The sequence below is a fragment of the Protopterus annectens genome, chromosome 8.part0 (assembly GCF_019279795.1).
Source record: "Protopterus annectens isolate FY-2018-M chromosome 8.part0, PAN1.0, whole genome shotgun sequence".
In the NCBI taxonomy this organism is placed as follows: domain Eukaryota; kingdom Metazoa; phylum Chordata; order Ceratodontiformes; family Protopteridae; genus Protopterus; species Protopterus annectens.
In genome coordinates, this window is record NC_056741.1 from 695,409,171 (window position 1) to 695,431,740 (window position 22,570).

At 38.4% G+C, this 22,570-nt stretch overlaps 1 protein-coding gene across 1 annotated transcript in view; it reads left to right on the forward strand.

Annotated features, from left to right (window-relative positions):
• Positions 1-22,570, forward strand: part of SLC50A1 (solute carrier family 50 member 1) — a 716,724-nt gene that overhangs the window by 594,466 nt on the left and 99,688 nt on the right. Inside the window, exon 4 of the mRNA XM_044080142.1 lies at positions 13,648-13,806. Within this exon, the coding sequence (XP_043936077.1) occupies positions 13,648-13,806 (159 nt within the window). The remainder of the gene's footprint in view (positions 1-13,647; positions 13,807-22,570) is intronic.

A 22,570-nucleotide genomic window follows, 5' to 3' on the forward strand; every position in this document is an offset into this window, starting at 1 on the left:
TTGGAGCTCATCTTGCAATTAGTATAGTTACCCTTTTTTTTTCCTTTGTCCCAGGTATTCCTCTGAATAACCATCCTGAAAACCTTTATCAAATTCACATATTCATTTCTTTCCTTGTAGCATAGCTATTTGCACTCTACTTTTCTTAATATAGTTCATTACTCTTTCTTTTTTGTATTTATCTGTGAGACCATTGACATTTAAAGGCATTACAGAAAGTGTCATTGTATTAAAAAAGTTGTTTTTTCCCACCTTTTATTTATAACAGCTTTTTTTGTTAAAAGTCTAGTTCCAGCTTTTGTGTTACATGCATACATTGTTTGGTACGTTGAACTTTTATACACTTTTCATGTTATACCCATTTGAGCCTGTCACATCTTACAAAACATTTTGTTTTATTGAAAGCATTCAAAAATAACAAACACACCCCAATACCCCCTAAAAACCTATTGATTTAATACTAACACACAAACCTATGTACATCTTCAAATACTGAAGTTTTTCTCTCCTGATCGGAACAAATCCCAAACTGACAGCCACAGTCACAGACTTGTTAACCTAAAGGAAAGATTATCCATGTTAAGACGCATGGTGCAGACTGTGCTTCTACTAAGTGCTGTCTGGTTTTGTCTTTAGCTCTTCCAGCTGGGAAACACCTGAATGCTTTCAAAGAATATTATTTCTTAGCCAATTTCTTTTTTTTTTCTAGCCGATTCTCTTTTTTTCTAGTCAATTTTTCTTTATCAGATTGTAGCCAATTTCTCTTTATCAGATTGTCTCCATGGAGGCATTAGGACCAGATACAGAATTGCTACTAAGCATACATTTATTTGCTAGAAAAAACCTTATAGTATTCAATATTTTCTTTATTTATATGCTTTCTGTTAAAACATATTACTAGATCAAGCTAAGGGCCTTAATCTAGTTATTCCCACATGCAAGAATGAGGAAAACACATTATTTTTTCATTTGCCATGCTGTTTTAACCTGACATTTTTTTTTTACATTGCAGTGCCTACATTTCTTAAAACTGATGAAGTAGAAAGAGAGAAGGGAGAAAAAAAACAAGAACACCTGTTTGCAATAGTATCCCCATTACATTTAAAAACAACTGGGAAAACTTTATAGCATGCAAAGAAAATTGTACACTAAAAATAGTACTATTAAGAAAAATGTTGTTTTACTTGCAGTTAACTTTCTCCCTCTTCTTCACCTCCCCTAAGTACTTTTCTGAACATTAATGGCATGAAGTAGAGCATATACTTTGGAGTTCTCCACAATTCCAATAAAGCCTAAAAAAGTCCAATATTTCCAGATTTTCTTGTTCTGTCATATTTCACAAATGTAATTATTGATTTGTAATACCACGTTTATAATTTTCTACGTTACTGGTGTTATTCCTGTTCATCTCCATCTCCCTAATCCTGTCTGTGCTTCATTTCCAACATACTCTTAATTCTTCTAGTAAACTTTCGTGCTCCCTTCCTTCCTTCTATCATTTTCTGTTGAAACATTGGAAAAGGTTTTACTGCCACAGTCCCTCTTTGGTCTTTATTACCAGAAGAACAAGAAACAGTATCTTCTTCTGTTTCACAGCTCACTTTATGTTGGACATACTTTTGTATTTCCTCCTTGGCATGTACTTCATCAAAAATGATTTTGTCCCTCCAGGGAAGAATATTTTGAAGACAGGTGGGTGCAACAGTTTAAATCACATGCCTGCTTCACAACATTCTCTGAATGATGGAATAAATTTACTTTTCTTCCTGGTGTACAATGAGTAATCATTCTTCACAAACACTGTTGTCTCCCACTTTTAGTACTTTGAACTTCTGCCACAGTTTTGTCAGAATCACCTCTTTCTGCTGGGAGGAATGCATCTTTGCTATTAAAGGCGTAGGTTGCTTTCTCATAACCAGGTTTGGAACATACACATGATGTGTCCTTTCAATTAACAACTCCTGCTGTGGAATACCAGATAGCTGCTTACTTGTGCTTTCATAAAATTAATAGTCTGTTCCTTCGAGCTTCTCTAGTACAGCTGAAAATCTCAGGTTTTACCTATGTGCTCTGTCCTCTAATTCTGTTGAGCAGTCTGATATTCAACCAGCCTTTTCTTCATTTTATCCCCTGGTATTTGCAGTTTTATCACTTCATCTGAGTGTCTAACACTTCTTCCATTTTTCCAGCCTTTTGTTTGCGTTGATATCACTGTTTCATTTATTTTAACTAGGTCTGTGTGCAGTTGTCTTGTGCTTTCCTCTAAGTTACTGGTAGTCATGTCTGGAGCCTTCCGTGCCTTTTGCTGAACAGCTGCAGTACTTTCCCAGTCAGTGTTTTTTTTTTTTTTCCTCACCTTTTGTAGCTAATTTTCCTTTAGGTCCTCTGTATTTCTTGGTATCCAGGCAGTACACTTACTAGCCAGTTACTGAAATTTAGCCAGAAACACAAAAGTCCATGGGCTTTCTTTGCCGAGTTTCTTTTTTTCATACTGGGAGAGAGAGAATTAAGCTGTTACTTCATGTGCAGTCATCTTGGAAGTCCAGTTTGATCTTTCTTAATACAGAAAAAGTGTGAATTTTGAATAGGGCTACCTATGTTTTATGAATAAAAAAAATGAGCAAATAACTAAAGTTTAGACAAATTCTTTGAAGAACTCATAGTTAAACTTGACCGTCATTTCAGTGCTTTAAATTCCATCTCCCAACAACTATTATTATCATCGTCATATATTTCCAGAGTTTCTGATAAGTCAGAACAGCTATATGCATAATTTTTCAAGTAAAATGTTATAACATCTTAGGTTATTGGCTAGGCTTAAAATGGTCCTATAGGGCACTTAGTGCAATATTTACCTATGATGCCATGAACATAGAGATGTCTTTCTGTTTTTCGCTGAACCTAAAATTGTGACTTTTATCTGTTGAATGAAATGTGGATGATTAGTTACTTTCAAATAGTACATGAAAAATTTAACATTATTGATCTATAAGAGAAACAAATATTATGTAGTTTAGATGATGTTGATTTTGGTGTTGTGATGCTCATTCATTTAAATTTTATGTAATTTCAGCAGTATTGTACAAGTCTTTGCCTCTATTTCCATAACAGCTTTTATCATTGAAGATATACATTTTCTCTGGGATCCAGATTATATTATGTACAATATTATCTGTTGTAAAAGTAGTGATTGACTGTAAAGAATTAAACCACTAAGTAAGATAATTTAATTTCAAATTTAGCATCATAGTTTCATTAGAGACTTAATCCAAATAAAAATATTTTAAATGCTTCAGTATAGCATTTGCATAAGTAAAATTGGTAGGACTATGAATATAGAAATACAACTAATTGTTTTAAGAGCTACCTAAAGATTTTATTAATATAATTTAGTTGTTGATTGGAGATTTTATACTTTGGTAACCATTTGAAATGTTAGAACCCAACAGAGTGAGTCCCAAAACATGGAAACTGAATGGCCTTAAGGTCAGACTTGTATATACTAAGTCCAAGATGCCATTTCTCAGAATATTCACTTTTCTCTGAGGTATGTCTATCTTAGAGTTGCTATATACAAGATTGAGAGTGTGGGGAAGAGAAGTTGTTTTAAAAGAGAAGAGCAGTTTTCAAGACTTGCTCTTCTCCTGGGTTTTTGGTCTTTTTTGTAACCTTTTCAATACTCAGCATTTAGAGTGCTGACATTTCAATAGGGAGCCTTATGCTTCTTACTACAACAGATACCTTTATGCATTTCTTTCAGTTTTCCTGAGTAAGTTGTATGTAACCAACAATTGATCACTTTAAAAATGTATGCTAACACACAGAGCTCAATATGGAAAACTCCTAGACTTCCATTATCTCATATTCTAATACGATGACTAAAAGCAATTCTTGGATTGTTTGAGTTCTAAAGAAAAGTTTGAAATAACCTACTGTAATCTTTCATGGACATGTGCATTTTATTTGGCATTAAGGAAGCAGTTTGAAATGTGTAAAAATTCAGATATATAATAATTTTAATCAAATTCAACATGTTCTAATTTAAATAATTGCAACTCCCACTCTAATATCATCCACCCCCATCCAACCACTACCTTTCTTTCCACTCCACTAACTACCTTGATTATAGCAAGCTGAGATGCTCATAAGCCTAGTACTTATTATACAGCAGGAACTTCTTATTGTAACATTCTTTAGCAGAGGTATCCTCTGCGAAATATACCTGTCTGTCCAAACTGTTCTATTGATGTTACAGACGAGGTTTGATCCCTATACCAATAATTTCTTATGCCATTTGACTTGCTGATCTACAGTAAATCCATCAGTAATGGGTCAGTGGATGACACAGGTCACCTCTTGGCAGTTTGTAGGATACCATGTATAGTGACAGCAGTCTGTCCATGTAGGACATGTTGTTTACTCGTATCATTTTAGTAAGGTACCTACTTTTTTCAAAAGTGTTACAGATGACTTACTTTTAGTAAGTGCTAACAGGTAATCGGCAAACAAATTATGGAGAGGTAATTGTTTATTTTAAAATATTCATTTTTTTTTTTCAATTTGTCTTGCAGAATTTGCTAACAGCTCATTGACAGAGCAAATAGTACAGGTAAAAGGAGGCAGCCCTGTTTGGTTACTTTTATTTTTATTGGTTGTAAAACATAATGTAAGATTGAGATACTGTATACTATAATTGTTTTATTACTTGAATGTATGAGTTTGGGAAAACAAATCTCTTGGTCTTCTCGGTAGCTAAAACCATAACTGATGGGCCTAGATTATTGTACCTCAGTCAGTTAATGTTGGTTTACATACCAGTTTCATCTTCACCTATGAAAGATGAGGTATTATTTTAGTCTATTAAACAAGAGTAGCCTGAGTATTTTGCAGTCTGTGTCTAAAAATGAAAACTGTCTCTAAATTAAACATAAAGTTGGATCTCTATCTTGATTGAATATTGGGGTCATAAGCATGTAATCTCAAGGAGGAAGAATAACGCTATCATTCTCAATATTTATAAACATGTTTCAAACAAAGGAATAACATTCTTGAAAGTGTTTTCTGTATTTGTGTAGCTATCCCATATCTTCCTGGTGTTTTCTCTTAGTTTCTTAATTTGCGCTTTTATTTTTGAAATAGTTGTATGTATTATGAGGGTTTTCATATTTTAAATACAAATATTAAAAGTTAAATCTATTTTTTCCTTTTTATCTAAAGTCCCCTTATCTTCTTTATAGATATTTTCATGACATCATTTAAAATCAAATAATTTTTTTCAGTGTCTGTTAATGTTACTTTAATTCTTTAAGTTTGAATACACTTTTAGTCACTCTAGTTATAATCTTGCATCTAGATTCCAATTTATCTAAACCTTTAAGAAGTATTGAATATGATTATAATTTCACCTTTTCTACTGCTGTTGCAATTATCTAGTTGTAATTGTATATCTAGTGTCCAGTCTGTTTGAACCTTTAAGAGGTGTTGAATATGATTGTAATTTCACTTTTTCTAGTGCTATTGCTATTTTGATTCATTTTTACTTCATAATTCTTATTTAAGGTTGTAACAAAGTCTAGGAAGATGCTTTCTCCTTTCTGAAATTTTAGTTTTAGCAACATTTAGGTGGTCTTGTGTTTTGTATCCCATTCTTTCATGATTTTATGACACCCAGAAATATTACTAGAATTATGTATTCTTTTCATAAAGTAGTGATATTTATAAATATTTCTGTTGTCACTAAACTGAGAAAGATTTCATTTTTTTTTGTTTATCCCAGGATAGAATAACTGAAAAAGAAAAGACAATGTAGAAGTTGTGCATAGCATATTGGCTAGGAAATGTCAAGGTTACTAAATCTTTGTTAAAAATCCAAACTTAAGTACAGGCAGGAAAAAAAAACAGCCAGACAAAGAGAAATAATCAGTTAATGAGAATACAGAAAAATCTGAAACTATAACTAGACATAAAAGAACAAAATATATCAACACTGTTTATACCATATATTTAATGTTGAGTTCATTATTCAGTGTTTCATATGAGAAAAATATTTTTGATTCCATTTGTAACAGGATTTCATATGAGGAAATAGTTGCTTGCTGTGCAAATACTAGAAAGAGCCATAAGTGTGATGGGTCAGAGTAGAGCAACTACATAAAATACTGTGCCACTGGACTTAGTGGCACAACAATTGTGAATGTCTTCAGATTTTCTGGGATCCTAACCCTCACTTGCGTGGAGGCTTCTTCAATGTATAATACAAAGGATTAGGGCACTTAAGTCCATAAACAGCCCCAGTTTGGTAATAATTATATGACCGTAATGTGAAAACATAGAATGAGCAAGAGTGCGCATGAGAAAGGGAGGATTACCTTAGGACACGAGAGTAAAGTTACTCAACACACTGCATAAAACATTGACTCTGTACAAATGTGCCAATACTTTTTAATAATTCTGATAACTCCCTCCGTGAAAGGATTAAATGTAACGATAAAATAGGTGACATTGTTGTCATCACTCCTGTTCCTGACATGAGTTCCTCGGGGTCTAGTACCAATGACCCTGTTAAGTGAGTCCTTGAGGTGTTCAGAACTGTACACCCTCAATATTAACCCATATGTAATGTTAGAAGCGCCTCTAGAAATCTTTGTCCTAAGTCAGATTCATTGTGCTCTCAAAAATTTCCATAGAGTAACGAGCTGATTGATGTAGACATTTTCTCCAAAGAAGCTAAAGCAACTAATTTTCATATATATGTTTAGATCTAAATTACTCAAAGGTAGAATATTGTATTGTGCGTTAAAAGTAAACTTTTAATTCTAAACCTGTCCAAGTTCAGCTTGTGAAAGAAAGCTATAAAAAGATCCAGTAGTTAGTTAAGAATAAAATAAAAAATTGTGTATAGCATAGCACTTGTAAAAACACTGTATGGTTTCTGTAATATTCTTGCGTATAGATACTCTATTGAAAGTAACCCATGAAGAGTTAGCATAAGTGGGAGCAAATTATCACACCTTTCAACATTAGAAAGTAACTGCCACCAATGTAGGAAAAATTGTGTTGCATACAAAAGCTAAAGCATTAATCCAGTTGCATTTTCAAACGCCAGTGGGTTAAAATGTTGCTAGAAATAGTGTCTGACTTCTTGGTTCCAGGAAAATAATATTTTTAATTTTTAGCAACATTTTAACCCATTGGCGTTTGAAAACCCAACTGGAGTAATACTGCCATTTACATTACTAGAATAAATACGGACTTCTTTCAAATGTTCTATGATAAGTAGTACAGGTAATGCATGAAGCGTACTATATAAAGTTATATTTAAGTAGTAAGTGCACCTGATCTATATGTCTGCTGAGAAGTAGAGTTCCGTAATTCTAAACTCAGACTTCTGATGGCAAGTACATTTCTTTATTTCTGCAGATATATTGATTTAAGTTCTGGCAGATATTTCTTTGGTCTCGGACACCAGCTTTTGTTTGGAGTCCTAATAAATAATGCATGAATTCAGCAGATATGGTCGGAAGTCCATGAGGTTGATATTCATAGCTGATTTTTCTGGAACTCGTCTCTTACCAACTGGGTATTAATTAGCCATGTCTGCGGGTATTCACACTTAGGCTGCAAATGTACATTCATATCAGTTCCTAGTGTTTACCTATGAACCACATGACATGCATATCACTGTAGCTAATTTAGTAACTGTGTATTTATATTCTGTTTATGGTTCCCTGTGTTCTGTCTGTTGCTGTTCAGTATTAAGATATTGTACCTCTGTGAAAACCATTATTTCTTGCAGTTTTTGTTTTTCGTTGACTCCCTACCAGTCATTTCAGACCTATTGTAGTTTTGTATTTCTCTCCAAAATTTCAGACCTATTGCAGTTCTCTACTTCTCTCCAACATAGTAAGAGAGGGGAGTTCACAGTGTTGCAGGAAGTATTTTTTAAATTGAGGAGGAGCCCAGGGCAAGTAGCTTGAACAGTAGCATTTCCAGAGGTGCTGCCTGTTTGTGGAAGTCTGTTATATGTCATGGTTATGTTCACTTTGGTTTCCTGCTTCTACTTCATTGTAATATAATGTAGCCAGTGATTAATGTTTGCTTGGTTCAGCCAATGAGAAAACAATGTGATTGTATTAGTCTGAAGCAGTGTAGAGTTTCACTGGGATTTCCACAGAAACCTCCACTCCACAACCCCCTTAAAGACTGTTACTTTTGTCATTCATGTCTAAAACATGGATGACCTTACCCTCTCAATTTTTTCTCACTTTTGACTTTTCATGATCACTTCTGAAATCCTTATTATTTAATTAATTGTTTAATTCTTTTTTTTTTCTTTCTCTTTTGTCTTGTATCTATATTTTTTTTCTGTTTAGAACTGATGAGCTATCCATTCAAACTGTTTTTCCTTGTAACTTGTCAGAACTTATTTGCAGTGGAGACCCGTGGAAAAAAGCTCAGCTGAAATATGTCAACACTACAATACAGTAAGTGCAGTTATCTTAATTCATATACCAGGTAATTTGCAAATCATAACATGCAGTAGGAGAACATTTGTAACAGTAAATTACCTTTATATGTCAAATGGTTACATCATCTGCTTTTAAGTACAGGTTTAGTAATTTCTATGATACTTATTGACACAGTTATCATAATCTCTATCTCTGTGGTGTAATATCTAGGCAAGTCTCAACTGTACAATTTCTACTAGTGCGCCTGCAGCTTTTCTGAAGTCATAGATTTATTCTGCCACCAAAAAAGCATATATATATATATATATATATATATATATATATATATATATATATATATATAAAATGTGTGTGTGCATGTATGTGTGTGTATGTATATATATATATATATATATATATATATTTATATAATATATATATATATATATATTTATATAATATATATATATATATATTTATATAATATATATATTTATATAATATATATATATATATATATATTTATATTATATATATATATATCTATATCTATATATCTATATGGGTCTACTTCAGTTGACCGAAACGCCAGTTCACTGACACGCAAAACACCGAGACCAAACAACCGAAAACACACAATACCGACAACTCACAAAACCGAACACCATTACACCGACACACAAAACGTAAACTACACATTACACACAATTACATATCCACTAACCTTAACCCAAACCCTAACCCTAAGGTCCGACACTACCGCACACTTACCCTACCCGCACCCTAACCCTAACTCACTTAACCCACCCTAAAACATAAAGCCCGTCATTATCGCACACTCACCCTACCCACACCCTAACTCACTTAACCTGCCCCTAAACTACAGTCCGTCACTATCACACACTTACCTTACCCGAACCCTAAGTCCAACACTACGGCACACTCACCTTTCCCACACCCTAACCCTAAATCCCTCACTATCGCACACTTACCGAGTCGCGCTCACACGTTGCCCATGTCGGTCTTTCGGCTGTCGTGATTTCACCTTGTCGATCACCTTTGTTTTCGGTCGTTTGGTCTCGATCTTCTGCATGTCGCTGAACTGGCGTTTCGGTCAACTAAAGTAGACCCATATATATATATATATATATATATATATATATATATATATATATACATACACGCGCACACACACACGTGTATGTACATATATATATGTGTGTGTGCGTATAACATGTATGTATAATTTCTTTATAAAATAAAAGCATGAAGACTTGACTGACATCATGGAACTTCTAGCAATATTCTCCAGGCGTGTCTTTGGTTATCAGACAGTGCTTGTGTATTTTAGGGATCTAGCAGTATTTAATGAGCATTGCCTCTGCCAAGCCAACTTACTGAGGTGATTTTCCACAGTGTAGCTTTGCCTGTTTTATAGTACTAGCCTCTTTACGGGTAAATATCTTTCCTTATAGCATTTGCCCAGGACCTACTAGCCCATGTCCAACACCGTGCTTAGTGACTAGGCTCTTTCTTTAAACTCTTAGCTGTAAAGAAGCCATTGTCATGTTCACCCTTTCTTATTATGCACAGTGTTTTAAGACTGATGTTTTGCAAACCTTCAGCTTTAAGTCACTGATGACTTTATAACTGAATGACAATTTGGTAACTGTTCTTAACTTTTGCCATAATATCATTTCTTCTTTGTGTGCTTGTTTTTGACTTGTGGATCTTTTGGTCAGTGTTGCTAGGCTAGGTTGGCATTTGGGACTTTTCAGTTGCCATGACATACCTTGTTCATGTGTAGTAGTAGTAATAGTATCTTCAAAACTCTCTGTATAGAAGGACATATGGTCTGAGAGGAAGACTGCTCTTTCTTAGTTTTTCAGCACCTGCTTCTTAGTTACTTGAAAAATCTCCAAGCTTTGATCTTGTAAAGCAGTTGCTAATTTTTTTATGACATCTGTTAGCAGAGGAACATGTCTTTAGGAGGACCACCATGGCTTTTAGAGCTGTTACTCTGCTACTGCAAACTTTAGAGTGTAACTCGTTTCAGTGCTTGTAACATTCCATGTACCAGCCATGCTTTTATAAGGTAAACCCACATCTATGATAATATTAAGGCATTTTTGTATTTTACACATCTAATATAATTGGACCATTATGGTAACATTTGGCCTTTTTAGGATATTCAGCTACTGTAGCTAATTGTACACACACATAGATAAACAACAACAAACAACATATATATATATATATATATATATATATATATATATATATATATATAGTTACATTTTATAATCTTGAAATACTGAAATGTCGAAATTCAGTATTTCGAGACTATAAAGTCGAAAGTGCAGTTATGCGAAACTGCATAACAGTGAATGTGGAAATGTCACATTCGCCATTATGTGTTCATGTACGTGACGTGCGGTTTGTGGATTTAGCTGGGGTTTGATGTAAGTGGTGTTTTTGTAAGGGTATTGTGTAGGGATTTTAGTGTTTGTGTGTTTAGTGTGACCTCGGAGTTGGTATGTATATATATATATATATATATATATATATATATATATATATAAAGTAGGGGAGCGCAGCCCGCCACATGGGGCGTGCAGGGGGGCTTACCCCCCCCTGCTTTTAGCAATATTGTTTGTGTGTTAGTTTTGTTGTGTTTGTGTGCGTGTTGATTTGGTTTTTTGTAGTGTCGGCAGGTAGGTGTGTTTGTGTGGTGTAGTGTTTTGTTTGTGCGACGTTCGTGGTTTGAAAGTTCGCGGTTTTAAAGTTTCGGGTTTTTGACTTTTTGGCTTTATAGTCTCGAGATACTGAAATTCAATATTTCAGTATTTCGAGATTATAAAGTGAAATACACACACACACATGTGTGAGTTTCATTTTACATCTTTCTTCCCACCTCCTTTTGCTTCATACTCTCTGGTCTTGCATCCCAGGGCCCCTGTCCATCTCCAGGTCCATCAGCTCCATCTTTCATCCCCCAGAATTAAATCAGTTTTTTCAAGTTGGGGCAAGTCTAGAGCTTAAGGCCATCCTGGGAGGTCTTTAAAGGCAAATGCTTTTATGAGTAGGAAGGATTTTTTTTGTTAAGACCTATGCGCTTGTTCCTCCTGCCAACCCTACTCACATCCTGAAATCCTCTGAAGGCTACTCCTCTATTCATGGACCATGCCTTCCCTCAGTGCACCGAGTTAAACATCCCTTTCCTTTCCGTGTCCCACAACCTTCTCTTCCTGTCTTTACTTCCAATCCCTAAGCCATTAATCGTGTCCAGGTCACCTGAACCAAAGTTTAAGGATGTATTGCTCTGTGCCAAAGTGCTGGCCTTGGATAGTTGAATTTTTCATTGCTTTGTTTAGGATTTGGATTTTTATCCATTTATCTGATGTTGATTAATATTGCACAGTTTTCTCCACTGGTTAATTTCTGAGTTTTGCTTTTACTCTTTCAGCATTCATTGTGGTTTTTAGACCTTGTACAAAACAGTTTTATTTTGTAGAATCTTGCATTGCTGTGTATATTCTGCTGAGAACGACAGATGGTCCCATTAAGTCATTTTTTGTTGCATTTACAGTATTTGACTGTTCTGTCAGGGATGCTGACTGTTGCTTATTGTCTATGAAATGTTCTGCTGTTTTAACATCAAGCTCTGTTTGCAGTTTTGTCAGGCTGTACTGTTTGTGTATTCTCTGTCTGTAGTGATCTGAGTTTAACTTAGTTATGCTTTTGTGATGAAGGCAGTACTTCTAGGCCCACCTCTGTTGTTTTGCCTGTGGTTATATTTATGGTTCTTTTCATCAGTATGGCTTGAAAGAGAATCCCATCAAAACCTGCATTTCGGTTAAGCTCCTACGAAGCTGCACTTTACTAAACTGCTTCTATGCTACACAGAGCAGTGACTTGTCACAACATTGCAAAGTGAAAAATGATTTTGTCTTTTGTAATTTGAAAAATTAATTTTGACAGTAGCTCATTGGCCAGATTTGTCTTAAACTATAGAAGATCATCGGATTTCCAAAGAAACTGCCAATTATCTGATTTCTATGCACTTCGTGTGTATGAGATATTAGTATAAGCTAGTGATAAGATGTAATTTTGGATATAGCATTTACTAATAGCCTTCAATACAAGGCTGAGCAAATTTATATTGGTACAGTGGTCTTTAACTGACAAGGTTTTTCTTAAGCATCTGGACTAGCAAGACAGCATTTGCCTGAGTGTAATCTTTTTTTTTTAGCAGATGTTCTATGACATTGTGCATTGGCATTGTCTGTTTCCCTTCTGTCTTGCAAAGTGATTGTGGAGACGTTGAACTGTATACACATGTCTTGGTCTGTTGACCTGACATTTTATTTCAGTGAAGTGATCTTGGAACAACGGGTTTGCTTAAGCATACCATAGGTAGTGGACATTTATATGAATAAGTGCTACTCTAGCAGCATGTTGGTTAAACACTATGTAGTGACTTGGTTTTCTTGAACTGTTAAAATAACCTGACGGTTGAACCATGTAGCTGTACTCCGCTCTGCCTTTTGATTGGTAAAGTAATGTAGGTACAGTGGGACAACTTAAATGTATTTATGATAATGTTGTAGTATTTTTTGACTGCCAGATGAAATTCTGTAGCATGGAATATGATAACTGGTCTCAGGTGCGTGTTGTCAGGTTACTGCTTGGGAGACATAATTAGTAAACTGATGCTCAGTAACTGGTTTGCCAAGCTGATAATTCTGTTAACTAGCTATGACAAGGCAATGAATCATGTTTTTCACATTTAATGCTAGAATACTTCAATTTGATGGTGCATATTTGTCGGACTGACTTAGGATAGTGCAGTAACTAGCTCTGAAGCCACCGAAAAGTGCTGGCTGATCCACTGAAGCACAACTAGCTGCTGAATTGATGCCACAGCAATGTAACCTTCAGGCTAATCACAGAGGACTACCATATTATTCTGAGTTAAAAAAATACAGCTGCTAAGCATAGGTCTGATCCGTTTATTCTACTACCATTAGAGTGCATTTTGACAGTGTGGCTTCTGCATACCTTTCTAACTGTTAATGCATTTGGCATGCTTTCTCTTTCTACTTGTTTATAATTTTCCAAAGTACTGTAGTTAAGCATATAATTCCTTAGTTCCTTTATTAAAATGCAGATCTGTCTTTTTTTTTTTCTTTCTTTTCAGTCTGGTGTCCTGTACAAGTTGCTTGCAGCACTGGCACTTCTGTTCGTCAGTTCTATTTACTTCACAACAGTGGTAACAGATGAAGCACGCCTCACACAGCTGGGTCTGTTCTGTAGCATCTTCACCATCAGCATGTACATCTCACCGTTGGTTGATCTGGTATTTTTTTTTAATTCTATATGTACAAAACTAATTAATAGCTTTCTCTGCTGGCAAGAACCATGAATTGTGTGAAATTTGGCTCACTGGGCCACTTGCTGTGGGTGATCATTCCATCAAGAGAGCTACATATTTGCAGGAAGGGTAAATCGTCTGGATTGATAGCTGAAGTTGTATAATATTGCTTCACACAGTAGGAAGACACAGCCACTTAGGGTACTGGATACAGAGCCATTTTTCAGAGTAAATACTAGAGGCATAGAAAGTAGAGACTTGAAGTGACTTGCAAGACCACTTACCAAGCTTAACTGATCATACTCAATAGCAGATAAAGCTTTTCAACCATGTATTTACCCAGCTGCTTCATTTTGTTAACTTGAGTAGCACAAACATCCGCTTTTTAAACAGAGACCTTAGAATTGCTTTATCTCGACAGGTATGCCTGCTGCATGTGATTAAGTAGCTCTCATTTTATCCCAGTCTGAGTAATCTGAAAGTTGTACACTTGTATGTCTGGGTCACGGAAATGGTCATCATTTTATTAATTCATTTTTCTGAAATCTGCATTTTACAGCTCAAGATTGTAGAGAGCTGGATCATGTCCCACCGCTCTGATAGGCACAAGGCAAAGAAAGTATTCCTTGATAGAACATAAGTGTTATTACAATGTGCACAAAACCAGACACACCACACACACACACACCCCTGGATATAACCTCAGTGTTATTACTGCATGCACACACAGTTTTTTTCCCGGCTGGGGTGACTTCTGTGAGTAGCTTGCATGTCCTCCCTGTGTTTGTGTGCATTTACTCCTGGTGCTGCGGTTTCCTTCCACATTCCAAAGACATGCAGTAGTAGGTGGATTGGACATTCTAAATTGGCCATAGGTGTGAGTGTGTGGTGTGGAAGAACTACCATGACAGGGCTAACCACCCGGCAGTGTAAACCTTTGCTCTAAATGCTTGTGACTTTTGAAGTAACACCACGATCTCATGTGCAAAAATGGGAAAAAGGTGTTGTGGCTGGATGTGCACACGCACACCAACACACGTACTTATGAATAGGTTAAAGGATCAGTACTTCATGTCCAGCATGATTTTGGAATATAGATGGAAACTGGCACACCATGTGAAAACTCATGTGGACACAGAGAGTACTTACAAATTCTGTACAGAAGGCACCCCAGCCAAAAACAAACTGAACCAAGTGATGTGTGGTAGCAGTGCTAACCCTTCCATCAGTCTGCAGTACTGCTCACCAGAAATTATTGTCTTGTAACTCAGATGACAACTGGACATCATGTGCACATTGTCAATGTTGGGGAGGTAGCATGAGCATAAGCACAGCAGAGATTTATTTATTTATTATTTATTTATTTATTTATTTATTTACATTTGTTGACCGGGAGTGTCCGACTGGACGTAGGTCCATTTTCAGTGGAGGCCTGGGGAGAAAAGCTCCAGAGTTAAAATAGACAGACAGTAGTTGCATTGGATTTACATAGCGATTAACAATTTGATTAACATAGCAACTAATTACAAACATATTTACAGATGAAGAACATAGTACATCAGTAGACAACTAGGATCTTTATCTGCAAAGTACATAACAGACATTAACAATTGTTACAATAAGAAGTACCTGCTGTATAATAAGTAGTAGGCTTATGAGCATCCAAGCTTGCTATAATCAAGGTAGCTAGTGGGGTGGAAAGAAAGGTAGTGGTTGGATGGAGTGGGTGATATTAGAGTGGGAGTTGCAAGGGCATAGTCAGCATGTTTTTAGGTGTGCTTTGAGTAAAGTTTTGAAGTGGGTGCATGATGGTATGGAGGTAATTGTGGTTGGGAGGGAGTTCCATAATTTGGCTATTGGCAAGAGAATAGTACTTCACCAGCAGAGTTATTGGCTTTAGTGATCTGCAGGTGATTTTTGTTGCTGGATCTTAGTGGTCTGGTGGTACGATAGGGTTGGAGTAGATTCTGGAGGGATGGGACATTTAGTGGATGGTTTGCTAGTGTGTGGGCGAGTGAGAATTGATACCATTGAAGGAGGTGAGGGAGTTCAAGCCAGCCCAGTTCAGCAAGTGAGAGACAGTGGTGTCTACGGTGGGATGCCCCTGTGGCAAATTTGGCGATTTTGTTGTAGCGGGTCTCTAGCTTGTTTAGATCGCATTGTCTTGGGTTGGTATATATTGGAGATGCATAAAGTAAGGTGGGAATAAGGTGGGAATTTGCTACTGAAATCTTTGCTGCTTTGGTGAGAAGTTGCTTATTTCTGTATAATGCTCTTAGGCTTTGTGGACTTTTTTTATGGTCATGGATATGTGAATGTCAAATTTTAGTTTGTCTATTTCCACTCCTAGCAATTTGGTGTGTTCTGTTAGGTGTGAAAGTGGTGTTGTCTTTTGCTGTGATGTTAAAGTGAGAGTTGTTTTGAGTATGTTTGGTGGGTTGGAAGATGAGTAGTTTAGTTTTGTTTGGGTTGAGTATTAATTGGGAATCAGATAACCAAGTTTCAACAGAGGAGAAGGCTTCCTGTGTGACTTTTAGCAGTTTGGGTAGGGACTGGGATGAGCAGATGATGGTTGAGTCATCTGTGTATTGTATGAGTGTGCCGTGTTTGGTGGCAAAGGCTAGATTATTGGTGAAAATAGAGAAGAGTAGGGGTCCAAGGATGGATCCTTGGGGAACCCCTATAGAGACAGGTAGTTGGGGAGATATGTAATTCTGCCATACAACGGATTGTTGGCGGTCAGACAGGTAACTCTGAAACCAGCTGGTGACTGACTGAGAGAAGGATAGGTTATTGAGGACAGAGATTAGTTGTTTCTGTGGGACCATGTCAAATGCTTTCGATTGGTCTAGGAAAGTAGCAGAGGAGCGATGGCCATTGTTTTTATGCTGAAGGATAGTGTTAGTAAAGGAGAGTAAGGCAGTGGTGGTGCTATGGTTTGGTCAGAAACCATGCTGAGTATTGGAAAGGAGGTTGTTAGGAGGCAGTCTGAGACCCGAGAGTGAATGCATCTCTCTAGTACTTGAGAGTGGCGAGAGAATAGCTATGGGGCGGTAATTGGTTAGTTCTGTGGAGGGCCCGTCTTTGTGGAGGGGAATTATATGTGATAATTTCCATAGTGTGGGAGGTTGTCTGCTGCTAATTTGGTGATCTTAAGTTTAGTTAACAGCTTTTTTTATGTTGGAAGTAGGTACAGGAGAAAAAGAGAAGGCAGTGCTGAGATTACTAGTTGAAGGTGTGAGTTGTGCTGATGTTCTTCATCTCACATTGCTGCAGTCCTTACACTTGGGTAGTCCGCTGTCCTCGGTCGGCCCGAATATCAAAGTATAAGGCTGACGTCGGTCAAGGCGCATTTGACTGACATCAGGACGTCAGGGTACAAATGCGCATGACCGACGTCATATCCTCAGTCTTTTTTGCCGCATGGTCCGATGCAGAAGCAGCATTGCAAGTGCCGGTTGGCGTTCTGAGATTTTTCGATTTCGAAGTTTCAGACCGAGTTCAAAGTTGGCTAAGTACCCCGTTGGGAATATTTTAGTTTTTCTTGCCTCAGTGATTTACGGATGTCAGAAAAAGTCAATAATTGCATTTCTTGTGGGAAACAGATACCGCATAGAGATTATCATACTTTGTGTATTCCTTGCTTAGGGCCTGAGCACGACGTTGTTGGCTGTCGCTCTTGTGCTAGATTTAATAAGCACTATAAAGAGAAGGTTGGATTGTGCAAGGTTAGTCTTTGGGAAGTGGTGCAATTATAAAATGCCGTCGGATGCTCCGGCGCCCGCTTCTTCAAGAAGCGCAAGGACAAAGCAGTTAAGCCTAGGCTAGAAGAACCGTCTGTACGGACGCCGGTTCTTTAGAGGTGTCGGTGGAGCCGGTGGCTCCACCGGAGGTTTCTTTGTGTTCCCAGGGTGAGACTTTATTATTGCAAGATGTGGCCTCTCAGGAGGCAAGTCAGGCTGAGGGGCTTCTCAGGTTACTATACTCCCTCCCTTCCTAGGGTGGCTAGGCCCTCTCCTTCTGTTTCAAAGGCTTCTCCCAGGGGCAGGCCAGGTTTAGCTTCAGTTGGTGTTACCCCTAGCTCTTCAGGAACTGTGCCCAAGAAGCATATGCTTAAAATGGCAGAAGATTTGATTACTTTGATTAGGGTTCTATGCCCCTCCTGATAAGAGACCTAGGGTGGAGCCTGAGCTGGGGGTTTTGAGCAGGCTTCAGATGTTTCAGGGTCTTGGCTGAAGACTTGCAGGAGTACTCTCCTTATTCTGATTCTGATGTGGATGATTCTACTCCTTCTGCTTCTCCTCCTGAGGATTTTTCTTTTCAGAAACTCTTCATTCCATTAGGGAGCATTTTAAGTGGGAAGGTCAGGACTTCTCTGATTCCAGGAAAAGGCTTAGGGAATTTTGTTTTGCCCCAGCATAGGCCTTTGGCTATACCTCCTGTTTTGGATGTAGTGGAAGATGTTTTACAGAGGCTTCTCTTAATCCTGATTCTTTGCCTCCTGCTCCTGTTAAGCCGGATAGGTATTACAGGGTGCCTGAAGCTCATAAGTATCTTTTAAGAGTCCTAGGGCAGACCCAGAAACTGTTAGCCAGGGGCCTAAAGGTGTTAAGGCTTCTGTTGTTAAGAATCCGGTTCCTGCAGACAAAGAGGCTAGGGCCTTGGATAGATGGGGAAAGAAAGTTTATACTTCTTCCACTCTTGCTATGAGGGCTTTGAATTGCCAGTTTCACATGTTGAAATACCAAAACTATCTCCTTTCACAATTGAAGTCTAAGGTTGATGCTCTGGCAGTTGGTATTGATTGTAAAGAGTTGCAAGATTTAGTACATGTTTCTGAACAGGTGGGTAAGCATTCTTTGCAATGTGGTTTTGATGCTGTACAGGCCTCGTCTAGGGTGGCTGCCACTGGGTCAGTTCTTCGCAGGCACGCCTGGCTAAGGGATCAAAATTTGTCTGAACATGTTAAAACAAGGATTTTAGATGCTCCTTTACAATCTGACGTGTTGTTTGGTCCTCCTGTTGAGGCAGTTTTAAAGAAAATGGAAGACAAAGCTAAGTCTATGCAGACTGTTTTTTGCAGGTCCAGCCTCCAAAGTTTAGTAGAAATTGGCCTACTAAGGGGTGGACGTATCCTTCTTATGATTCCCAGTCTAGGGGTAGATCTAGACGTGGTAGGGGCAGAGCTCAGGGCTCTTTCAGGCCTAGAACAGGGAGTTCTCCTGCACAGTCTTCGGGTGAGGGCAGGGGTCAGTCCTTTCGTAAACAGACCCAATGACCTACCTTTTCAGCTGCCAGAGCCTTCTTGTCTGGCAGCACCTTTGGGAGGAAGGTTGGCACTTTTCAAAGAAAATTGGAGTTTAATTACCCAAGACAGATGGGTATTGGATATCATACACCACGGCTACAGGTTTTATTTCCATACCTTGCCTCCTTTCAAAGGCATGCCAGACGTTCCTCCTCAACAAAGAATAGAGGCTCACAAGCAGGTTTCTCTGTTGCTCCAAATAGGGGCCATACAGCCGGTCCCTATGCCAGAAGTGGGCCTAGGATTTTATTCTCGCCTGTTCCTAGTACCAAAGAAGGGGAACACGTGGAGACCAATTTTGGATTTATCTATCCTCAACACTTATCTGGACATTCCCAAGTTCAAAATGTTGACGTTGCAGCAGCTTTTACCTCTGCTGGGCAAAGATCATTGGATGGTAACTTTGGATCTCTAGGAGGCTTACCTTCATGTTCCTATCAGACTAAGTTGCAGGAAGTATCTGCGTTTTCGAGCTGGGACTTCTCACTATCAGTTCTCTGCATTGCCCTTTGGCTTATCTACTGCCCAGAGTGTTCACGAAAGTTCTGGCTCCAGTGATAGCTTTCTTCAGGCTAAAAGGAATACAGATCTATCCTTATTTGGACGACTGCCTGATTCTGGCTCAAGGAAGGAAGAGCTTCTTCATCATTTGGAATATGTGATAGCAGTGCTAAGATGCCTGGGGTATTCTGTGAACGAAATAAAGTCCAGTCTAGTACCCTCTCAGGACATGTGCTTTCTGGGTGTGAGACTGAATACAGCATCCCAGATGGCCTTTTTAACCCCAGACAAACAAAAGAGTCTATCCCTTTACTTCCATCAACTATCTCATCAGTCCGGGCTGACTGCAAGGACAGTCCTTCAAGCCTTAGGGTTCATGGCATCTTGTATTCTGGTGCTTCCCAATGCCAAACTGCATATGAGGAAGCTACAATGGTATCTCAAAATGTATGGACACAGCACTGCCAGGATCTGGACACTGTCATTCAAATAATACCTTGCATTCAAAAGGAATTTTTGTGGTGGGCTCAGGAATGTCACCTAAACAAGGGACTCTCTGTGACCCGGCCAGAGGCGAGTCAGATTTTAACGACAGATGCCTCAGACAAAGCTTGGGAGCTCATCTAAATGGAAAGTGGATACAAAACAAGTGGCCTGTCAGACTACAACATCTACATATCAACATGAAGGAGATGTTAGCAGTCCAGTTTGCATTAATAGCTTTCAAGGAATTACTTCTTCCAGGGCAGGTGTTGATTCTAACAGACAACACAACTGTCATGTGGTACATCAACAAGCAAGGGGGAACGCATTCTTATCCTCTATGCAGGCAAGCAATGATTTTGTGGGAGACTGCTCTCAGTTTACAGCTCAATCTTCAGGCAAGGTTTCTGCCAGGAGCACAGAACTCCTTAGCAGATGTGTTGAGCAGACGAATTATGGATCCCCACGAGTGGAAATTGGATCCTCATATATTTCAGAAATTGACAGTGTCATGGGGAACTCCAGACATAGATCTGTTCGCTTCTCCACTAAACCATCAGCTGCCAAAGTTTTGCACAAAAAGGTTTCATCCCACAGCTTGGAGAGTGGATGCTCTTTCTTTCAATTGGAGTAATCTTCATGTGTATGCCTTTCCACCTCTGCCTCTCCTCCCAAAGGTACTTCTAAAGGTCAGACAGGACAAGCCAAGGATGATTTTAATAGCTCCGGATTGGCCTCGACAGCACTGGTACCCATTACTGAGAAGTCTGGTACGGAAGCCTCCATGGCCTTTGCCTTCGATTCCACACCTGTTGTCGCAGGAGGACAGCCATTTGCTAAATGTCAAGCTTCACTCTTTGCACCTAACAGCCTGGCATATTCTGTTTTGAACCGTAGTGGGCCTCCACTTCCTCAGCAAGTTTTGAATGTTATTTTGGAAGCTAGAAGGCCTAGTACAAGGAAAGTGTACGCAGACAAATGGAAGAGATTTTTATTTTGGAGTGCAGCAAAAGATTTTGATGTTTCTGAGCCTAATTTGTGTGTGGCTCTTCAATATCTTACTGAGTTACTAGACAAAGGTTTGTCTTTCTCTTCTATTAAAGTTCATGCTGCAGCAATTTCGGCTCACTATGATTGCGACCCACCATTGTTTTCTCATCCTTTGTTCAAGCAATTTCTTAGAGGGGCAAAGAATATAAGACCCCACGAAGAGCTCCTACTCCTGCTTGGGATCTCAATTTTGTGTTGGAGAAACTCACTCTACAACCTTTTGAGCCTGCAGCTACTTCTGAGTTGAAATATTTGTCATGGAAGACTGCTTTTTGTTGGCCATTACCTCTGCAAGAAGGGTTTCTGAATTGCAGGCCCTTATGGCGGTTGAGCCTTTCTTGATTTTCCATAAGGATAGGGTATCATTACGTACTAATCCTTCCTTTATGCCTAAGGTGGTTTCTAGTGTGGCTTTAAACCAAACTATTCATTTGCCTACTTTTTATGCAAATCCCCAAAATAAAGGGGAAAAGATTTTGCACACTTTAGATGTACACAGGCAGTTGCGTTATTTTTTGGACAGAACTAAAGGGTTCAGGCAGTCTCAGCAGTTGTTTGTTTCTTTTGCTTTGAGTTCTCAGGGCAAGCCTGTGTCAAAACAAACTATTTCTAAGTGGATTGGGTTTTGCATTGCTTTCTGTTATTCCCATCATGGCAAGGAGATTCCAGCTGGGATTAGGCCTCATTCCACTAGGGCTACTGCCACTTCAACAGCTTTTTTGAGGGGAGTGGCAACGAAGGATATTTTGGAGGCAGCTACTTGGAGTTCAGTGCATACTTTCTCTAGGCATTATCACCTGCCACTTTACTCTAAATCCAGGGCTGGTTTTGCCACTGCTGTTTTGCAGGGCATCTTGGCAGCTCCTGCTTCCTTGTAGTTAGCCATCCTCCCTTACCTCTGCTTTGGGATTCTACCCAAGTGTAAGGACTGCAGCAATGTGAGATGAAGAACATAGTACAGTTTTGTACCTACCATAAATGTAGATGTTCGAAGATCCACATTGCTGCAGTCCAATTTACCCTCCCTCCTTCCCCTCTGTAGTTAGAGGTGGTTGTGTGGGTTGGGTTGTACATATTGTGTATATTGTATATATTGTACATATAGTTAGTGCAAGGGTGGTTGGTTGGTTGTTTGCTGTCTTTTGGTTTTGACCTTTATTGTTAGGGTCTTCTGACATCTGGGGCAAGAAAAGACTGAGGATATGACGTTGGTCATGCGCATTTGTACCCTGACGTCCTGATGTCAGTCAAATGCGCCTTGACCGACGTCAGCCTTATACTTTGATATTCGGGCCGACCGAGGACAGCGGACTACCCAAGTGTAAGGACTGCAGCAATGTGGATCTTCGAACATCTACATTTATGGTAGGTACAAAACTGTACTTTTAGCTAGTGATAGTATGGTTT